The 9,289-nt window shown below is 37.5% G+C and overlaps 1 protein-coding gene across 1 annotated transcript; it reads left to right on the top strand.

Moving 5' to 3' along the window:
- Positions 1 to 4,844: 4,844 nt before the first annotated feature.
- On the top strand, positions 4,845 to 5,810 carry LOC146890803 (olfactory receptor 14J1-like). Its single transcript, XM_085680063.1, has one exon. It carries the CDS (start codon positions 4,848 to 4,850, stop codon positions 5,808 to 5,810), a length of 963 nt encoding a protein of 320 aa, XP_085536189.1. The 5' UTR covers positions 4,845 to 4,847.
- The last annotated feature ends 3,479 nt before the right edge of the window (positions 5,811 to 9,289 follow it).

Here is a 9,289-nt window from a genome sequence, read left to right as displayed (position 1 = left end):
TCCTTTTGGGTCTGGGTTACCTCACTCAGTAAAGTGCTTTCTATTTCCATCCATTTGCATGCAAAATTCAAGATGTTGTTGCTTTTTACTGCTGAGTAAAATGCTAATGTATATATGTTCCACACCTTCTTTAACCATTCTTCTATTGAGGGGCACCTAGGTTGTTTCCAGGATCTGACTATTACAAATAGTGCTGCTATGAAGATAGTTGAACAAATGTTTTTGTGGTATGATAGGGCATCTCTTGGGTATATTCCCAAGAGTGGAATTGCTGGGTCCTGAGGGTGGTTGACTCCCAGTTTCCTGAGGAACCACCACACTGATTTCCACAGTGGCTGCACAAGTTTGCATTCCCACCAACAATGGATGAGTGTTCCCCTCACTCCACATCCTCTCCAGCATAGGCTATCATTGGTGTTTTTGAGTTTAGCTAATCTGACAGGTGTAAGATGGTATATCAAAGTGGTTTTGATTTGCATTTCCCTGATTGCTAAGGAGGTTGAGCATGAACTTGGGTGTTTTTTGGCCATTCGTAGTTCTTCTGTTGAGAATTTTCTGTTCAGTTCAGTACCCCATTTTTTAATTGGGTTAATTAGAGTTTTAGTGTCTAGTTTCTTGAGTTCTATGTATATTTTGGAGATCAGACCTTTGTCTGATGAGGGGTTGGTGAAGATCTTCTCCCAGTCAGAAGGTAGCCTTTTTGTCTTACTGACAGTGTCCTTTGCCTTACAGAAGCTTCTCAGTTTCAGGAGGTCCCATTTATTCATTGATTCTCTTATTGTCTGTGCTACTGGGGTTCTACCTAGGAAGTGGTCTCCTGTGCCTATGTCTTGTAGACTACTTCCCACTTTCTCTTCTATCAGGTTCAAAGTGGACGGATTAGTGTTGAGGTCTTTAATCCATTTGGACTTGAGTTTTGTGCACGGAGATAAATATGGATCTACTTTCATTCTTCTACAGGTTGACATCCAGTTATGCCGGCACCATTTGTTCAAGATGCTTTCCTTCTTCCATTGTATATCTTTAGCTCCCTTGTCAAAAATCAGGTGTTCATAGGTTTGTGGGTTAATATCCGGGTCTTCTATTCGATTCCATACGTCGACTTCTCTGATCTTATGCCAATACTAAGCTGTATTCAATACTGTAGCTCTGTAATAGAGTTTGAAGTCAGGGATGACAATGCCTCCAGAAATTTCTTTATTGTATAAGATTGTTTTGGCTATCCTGGGTTTTTTGTTTTTCCATATAAAGTAGATTATTGTTCTCTCAAGGTCTGTGAAGAAGTTTGATAAGATTTTGATGGGGATTGCATTGAATCTATAGATTGCTTTTGGTAGAATTGCCATTTTTACTATGTTGATCCTCCCAATCCAAGAGCAGGAGAGATCTTTCCATTTTCTGGCTTCCTCCTCAATTTCTTTCTTCAAAGACTTATAGTTCTTGTCAAATAGGTCTTTCACTTCCTTGGTTAGAGTTATCCCAAGATATTTTATGCTATTTGTGGCTATCGTGAATGGTACAGTTTCTCTGATTTCCTTCTCTGCTTCTTTATCCTTTATGTATAGGAAGGCAAGAGTCATTGCCAAATTCTTTTTATGAAGCTACAGTTACCCTGATACCAAAACCACACAAAGACACAACCGAGAAAGAGAATTACAGGTCAGTCTCACTCATGAACATTGATGCAAAAATTCTCAATAAAATACAGGCAAACCGAATCCAAGAACACATTAGAAAAATTATCAATTATGATCTAGTAGGCTTCATCCCAGAGATGCAAGGCTGGTTCAACATACATAAATCTATCGATGTAATCCATCATATAAATAAACTGAAAGAAAAAACCATATGATCATTTCATTGGATGCTGAAAAATCATTTGACAAAATTCAACACCCCTTTATGATAAAGGTGTTGGAGAGTTTGGGGATACAAGGATTATTCCTAAATATAATAAAAGCTATTTACAGCAAGCCAACAGCTATCATCAAACTGAATGGAGAGAAACTCAAAGCCATTCCACTAAAATCAGGAACACGACAAGGCTCTCCACTCTTACCATACCTCTTCAATATAGTGCTTGAAGTTCTAGCAATAGCAATAAGACAGCATAAGGGGATCAAGGGGATTCAAATTGGAAAGGAAGAAGTTAAACTCTCGTTATTTGCAGATGATATGATAGTGTACATAAGTGACCGCAAAAACTCTACCAAAGAACACCAACAGCTGATAAACACCTTTAGTAATGTGGCAGGATACAAGATCAACTCCAAAAAATCAGTTGCCCTCCTATACACAAAGGATAAAGAAACAGGGAGGGAAATCAGAGAAACTTCACCTTTCACGATAGCCACAAATAGCATAAAATATCTTGGGATAACTCTAACCAAGGAAGTGAAAGACCTATTTGACAAGAACTTTAAGTCTTTGAGGAAAGAAATTGAGGAGGATACCAGAAAATGGAAAGATCTCTCCTGCTCTTGGATTGGGAGGATCAACATAGTTAAAATGGCAATTCTACCAAAGGCAATCTATAGATTCAATGCAATCCCCATCAAAATTCTTCACAGACCTTGAGAGAACAATAATCAACTTTATATGGAAAAACAAAAAACCCAGGATAGCCAAAACAATCTTATATAATAAAGGGACTTCTGGAGGTATAACCATCCCTGACTTCAAACTATTGCAGAGCTACAATATTGACTATTCATTTCTTATCTATAATACTTAGACAATAACATTCAGTTAAATCAAGAAAATAATTAGTAACTCTCCACTGGAGTGAGTCCCTGAGAGAGAGCTCCTCAAAATTCCACACTTTGAACGTACAGTGTTTACCTGAGACCCACTCTGAATGAACAGCATATCCCCTGGTGCCTGGGCAGCTTCAGGAACCAAGCTCTTAATGAGGAGTTACAGTATCCCATGCCTCATACTCAATTAAAAGGAAAATCTCACATCTAGATTCTAGAACAAAGAATTTCAAGATCCAGTAAGTCCAAGAATCTCAAAGATCCAGTGAAATTTGTTCCCACTGACTAAGGTCAGCATTGGTAAGTGAAACTTCTCCAGATTCGACAGAATTCACTTGACATGAGTAGCAATGCAGGAGCATTCATGTCAGCTATCAGTGGAATGACTTCTAATGAGACTCTCAGTTTCCTTTCCCAAAGAACAGTTTAAATAGGCTGGAAAATACATGCAGAGAGTGAATCCAGAAAAGACATGAATTATCGTGACCTCCATGTATGTGGTATGGGTTGCCTTATATGAGCCCTTCTTGGACTGTCTTTTAAGCTCAAGAAAATTTTTAGCCAGGGAAATAGTGTGACTATCTTAAAATTCTCAAATATTTTACAAGTAAATTAGATGGAGTCTTAGAGGAAGAATTTTATGAAATGTCAAAATACAGTTTAAGAAAAGACAAAACAGCATAGACTTGTGATATGATTTGTTCCTTGAGAGCAATCTAGGAAACCATCATTATTAGACACAGGTGTTGAATAAGTTACAATGAGAGAAGAACTAGATGATCAGTCAGGGAACATGTTGGGAAGATAATGTTTGGAATGGTAAGGTTTTTGGATATCACTTATAATAATGAAATCAGCAGAAAATAAAGTATGAAGCTAAGAAAGTCGTGGTGATTTGCTTCACAGCTCAGAACAACATGGAAGCATGATTGGAACTGTATAAAGCTGAGGAATGAAACTGTCAAAGATGAGAGACTCATCTTTAAAGTATCAAGATGTAATAGCTAATGAAGTAATTAGCAGATAAAATTTTAATGTTGTTTGAATGTGAAAATTGAAGAGATGTGACAGAGATATGGAGCTGACCCAGCTGGAAGTAGCTAACCATGAATCATTACATGAGGCTCTGAAACAGAAGCAAAGCAGTAACAGAAAGGAGATTACAGGAAAATAAAGAAACAAGGGCTTGCTCATTCTCTAAAATGGGTAAGATACACTATCTATCTATATTTAACACAGAGATATACATATACATACACAGAGCACAACACAGCGATTAATATGAATGGTTCACTGAGAGAGAGAGAGAAAACCACACTGTAACACGAAGTAGTTACTGGGACAGAACGCAGATGGACACATATGTTGATACTGACGGAGAAAGGAGAAAAGCTAAAGAGAATTTTATTCCTGCACAGATAGAAAATGAGAAATTTGACATACAACTGACTTCATGTTCTCTCTGACGTGGCATATTTTTCCTCCATTTATTCTGGGTTATTCCTAACCATTTATAAGTTGTACCAGTAACTGAACTCTCTATACTTATCAGAGAAGGCTGCAGCGTACTTATTATTATTACTATTTTAGTATTATTGTTACTAGTAGTAGTAATAGTAGTGTTTGGTATTTTGATATTTGTGTAACAGCCCTGGAACTCACTTTGTACACCAGGTTAGCCTCAAACTCACAGAGAGCTGCCGGCCTCTGCCTCCCAAGTGCTGGAATGAAAGGTGTGCACCACCACAGCCTGGCTGATTACTGTCAAAAGTGGTGTATTATTTTGATGCTAAGGTTACATGTAGAAAAAATGAAGCTACTATATTGACCTCATTTTCACTGGTTTTATTGAACCAAAGCTATTTCCAACATCGTTCAGTTTTTCTAACTTTGACAAGTCAGATTCTACTCCAGAAAATTCTCATGACTTGTTAATCACATTTAGGGTTTCTATTTCCAGAAAAACTGCTAAATATTTGTCAGAACTGGATGGTAGCTAATCCCAGGAATGACAAGTTCTTCCTGATGTCAGTAGTTTTATTCTGTCTTTTTCTAAATAGAGCTAAACTTTGAGTCTCAAGAGTGACCCTAATGAATGAAAGCTCGAAGACTGGATTCCTCCTCATGGGATTCTCTGATGAGCGTAAGTTGCAGGTTTTACATGCAGTGCTCTTTTTGATAACATACCTGCTGGCCATCATGGGAAATCTGCTCATTATCACCATCATCACCTTGGACCACCATCTGCATTCTCCAATGTATTACTTCTTGAAGCACCTTTCTCTTTTGGACCTCTGCTTCATCTCTGTTACTGTCCCTCAATCCATTGCAAACTCACTCATGGACAACGGTTTCATTTCCCTTGGTCAGTGCATGCTTCAAGTTTTCTTCTTCATATCTTTGGCATCATCAGAAGTAGCTATCCTCACAGTGATGTCTTATGACCGGTATGTTGCCATTTGTCGGCCTCTGCAGTATGAGACGATTATAGATAACGTTGCCTGCAAGCGTGCAGTGATAGCTGTCTGGATGGCAGGAGGCCTATCTGGGCTCATACACACAGCTGTTAACTTCTCAATTCCTCTTTGTGGGCAGAGAATTATTCACCAGTTCTTCTGTGACATTCCCCAAATGCTAAAACTAGCTTGTTCTTATGAATTCATTAATGAGATTGCAGTGGCTGCATTCACAACATCCACAGCCTTTGTCTGCTTGATCGCCATTGTGTTCTCCTATGTCCAGATCTTCTTAACGGTGATGAGGATTCCGTCAGCTGATGGTCGGACAAAGGTATTCTCTACCTGCTTACCACACTTGTTTGTAGTCTCTTTCTTCCTCTCAGCTGCAAGCTTCGAGTTTCTAAGACCCCCTTCAGATTCCCTGTCAGCTATGGACCTCACATTCTCCATAGTCTACACTGTAATACCTCCAACACTCAATCCAGTTATCTACAGCTTGAGAAACGAAGCCATGAAAGCAGCCCTGAAGAAGCTGTTGTCAAAAGAAGAATTTTCTCAGAGAATGATGTGTTTAAAAAGTATAATTAAATTCTAAAGAGACAGCAAATTCAGAAGCATTGCTACTAAGACCTAGATTGGAGGAGAGATGATGAATTGGATTTCTTCTAGGATTCTGTTTCAGTGTTTCTATTATTCATGCCCTTCTCAGAGATAATTCTATCAAACGAAAGATAATTGACCAGTGAGGATATGTATTTTCTTCTTTTCTCCAATTCTAATATTATTTCAGATCATCTTTTAGCAATAGCCAGGAAATAAGATAGAAGGAAAAGTTAGTGAATGCATGATCAAATTCAAGTTAATTTTAATAAATGCATTCAGAGTTCTATTAGTCAAACTGATTTTGTCTGGGTGATACTTGGTCCCTTGTTGCTGCACATAATTTGCTATAGACTGTCAAGTTTCCTGTCATTCTTAAATAGTTGCAAGGTTTTCTTGCTATTAAAGAGCATAGTAACTGTTTACATAATTTATTTGTCTAGCGAAATTTACATACTTTCTATATATATTCCTAATCCAAGTGAACCAATTCTTAGTTTTACTTCATTTTCCATTATTGCTAATGATGGAACAAAATTTAGAGAAACTAGGTTTTTGACATTTTTCAAATAAAAATTGCTGAAGTTTTGATTCACATTGTTTTTTTCCTAATAAGAAGCTATTTATATGTCTGACAACATAATTTCTTTGGTTCCCAAGTATAATTTGTGTGTGTACACATGATTATAAAAGTAGGGACATATGACTACAACTCACTAGTAAAGTACCAATCTGAAAGCCTCAAATTAAATCTTACTCCCATCTGATACAAAGAGACTACAGTGCCAGTGGCCATGTTACAGGAGCAGCAGGTGGCAGTTGAGGTTCAGGAAGCCAGTTCATCAGGAATTCAAGCTCCTATGACTGAATCTCAGATAGGCAAGGTGCCAAGAACCTTGACCGCGGAATGTGTCTTGCTACTACTATGTCTTTACATGTTTGCCATTTTTCCCTAGTATCTAGCATGGTGTGAATGGATATGAGAAGATTCCACTGGTCTTAATATGTTGCAATTTTCTCATGGAAATATCCCATTCTACTGGGCATTTTTACCTGTGGGTTGTTATTAAGTTTATTTCCTCCTAAACTGTACTGTTTCATTTTATACAATAATAGTGTTATTTTAAATAGGTTTTTGATGACTGAGAATCTTTAATAAATATAATGAGGGATTGTGATAGAGTTAGCTTAGTGGAAAAATTAATACAGGTAAAGGTAGGATATAGTGTTGCTCCTACCCTGGTAATACAGAAGCTGCAGAGAATAGAAAATAAGAACAAGAAAATATCCTACAGCTAGTTTCTCCTGAGAATATGTGTAGACTGCGGCTTAAATTAATAATTAAGAAAAAGTATTGAGTCCCAGAAACCCAGCTAGCTCAAATTATTTTAAACTTAGTGTTTGGAGATGTATTCACTGGTTTTGGTGTGCATCATAGTTAAAACAAAACTTTAAACAATTACTTAAGGCTAGATTATGATGTTTTTGTTAATGGCTTTGAGGTTAAAAAAATAAATCTTGGAAAACAATTTAAAAAGACATACCTTTAATAACTGAGTGAGGAATTCGTTGAGGTCAAACAGCAAGAACAATGACAGCCTGGTTATTGCTGGTGTACCTTTCTTGCTAGGGTGGGTTGGTGATCAGGGGAGATGATTAATTCCTTGTACCCATTTCTGCCCTCAGTTTCCTGGTATAAAAAACTGTTAATGAATGGGTATGCACCCTGAGGATTTAGAATAGATCTGACTGATTTTTTTCATGTATAAAAAATTTAGATTTGTGATTCTTCCAAGATCTTTTATAAAGCTACCTTTTGAGATAAATAATATAGTAATTGATCCTTTCTTTGTAGCAACAAAATATAGTCTGCCAACAAAAAACCTGGCTGAGAAAAATACCTTGCTTGCTTACACTCTATTAATCTATAACATGTTGCTTGAGTATGAATGTATGTAGGTTCTAGGGACAACTTACTTTTACCTGTAATACATAAAATGTTTAATCATGGGAGGTATATGGAAAACAAGTTGCTTTTTAATCATATTCATTGTAATCATCATTCACTTAAAAATATATTGTAACCACATGGTCATTTTCATATTGCTTGAACGATTCTATGGGGGTAAATATAAACTGTAACGTAAAAAAAAGACTTGAGAGAAGGAAAACTCCAGGAAGATAGAAGGAAAGTTAGAAGACCTCAAGAAAGAATGAGGGATACATTTAGATAGAGGTTAAAAAGAAGAAAGAGGGGCTGGATAGATGGCTCAGTGGTGAAGAGCTTTGCCTGCTCTTCCAAAGGTCCTGAGTTCAAGTCCTAGCAACCACATGTGCTCACAACCATCTGTAATGAAATCTGGTGCCCTCTTCTGGCCTGCAGAGATACATCCAGGCAGAACACTGAATACATTATAAATAAATAAATCTTTTTTTTTTTTTTAAAGAACAGTTAGGGCTGTTACACAGAGAAATTTAGAAAAAGAAAAGAAAAAAATGAAAGAAAGAAAGAACAGAGAGAGATGCCTGGAGCCAGCCTGGGGCCAGCCCCAGCAATTTGCCTGGTCCTGAGAGGATGTAAAGTGTCAGTGAGGAAGAAGTGAGTCAGGCACAGTGGTTGGAAGAATCGTGTAGCTAGAGTGCTTCTTTACTTATGCAGAATTCAGTAAGCAGGGATAGATTCACGTTGTGCCACAACATAGAAGATATAATTTTTGGATGTGTGTTTTACTTCCTCTTGCATATCTTTTAGTCATCATTGATAAGCGCTGACAGAACAGTTATCTTTTACAATCATTTTCCCTAAAATTTAATAGTTATTGATAAACAGTTATCCTTTATACATTTTTACTCATGAACCCCATAACCTAATCTTTAAGTTAGGGAATTTGACAGCCTGTTCTCAGGTTGGTGGCTTTGGTAGCTTCAAGGACATTAGATCAAAGCAAAATCTCCAAGTCAGCCTGGGCAGATTGCCATGTCCCATACAGTGTATTATTAACTCTTGGATTCTTTTCTTTTCTTTTTTTTTTTTTGTTGTTTGTTTCTTGTCTTTTGTTTTCTGAGACAGGGTTTCTCTGTGTAGCTTTAGAGCCTTCCTGGAACTCATTTTGTTGACCAAGGTAGCCTCAAACTCAGAGATCCACCTGCCATTGCTTCCCAAGTGCTGGGATTAAAGGTGTGCAGCACCACTGCCTGGCAGATCTGTACCATCTTGTACTGGAAAAATTCATCAACTGCTTTCTTCTGTGTCCTGCAGAATATCTGGCACACTCTTTCATGAAGCAGGAACCCTGAAGGACTGTCTTACCTATTTTAGGCAAGTTCAGCAGTCATTTTTCTATGGGTCCTGCATGTTCAAGAAGTCTAGGCAAGAGCAGTTTCTTCCCCAAATGGCTAGAAAACTCCATAAGGAGCTTCCTTGATACCCATAATCCTCTTGAAGTAAATTGGTACTGCCAGGATGAGATATGT

This window comes from Myodes glareolus, chromosome 18 (genome assembly GCF_982192425.1).
Source record: "Myodes glareolus chromosome 18, mMyoGla1.1, whole genome shotgun sequence".
Classification (NCBI taxonomy): Eukaryota; Metazoa; Chordata; class Mammalia; order Rodentia; family Cricetidae; genus Myodes; species Myodes glareolus.
The sequence above is the reverse complement of the archived record's forward strand: the minus strand, read 5'-3'. Positions and strand labels throughout refer to the sequence as shown.

What these genes read in the sequence shown, in the direction of transcription:
- LOC146890803 (XM_085680063.1), top strand. Translation starts at nt 4,848, where the DNA reads ATGAATGAAAGCTCGAAGACTGGATTCCTCCTCATGGGATTCTCTGAT.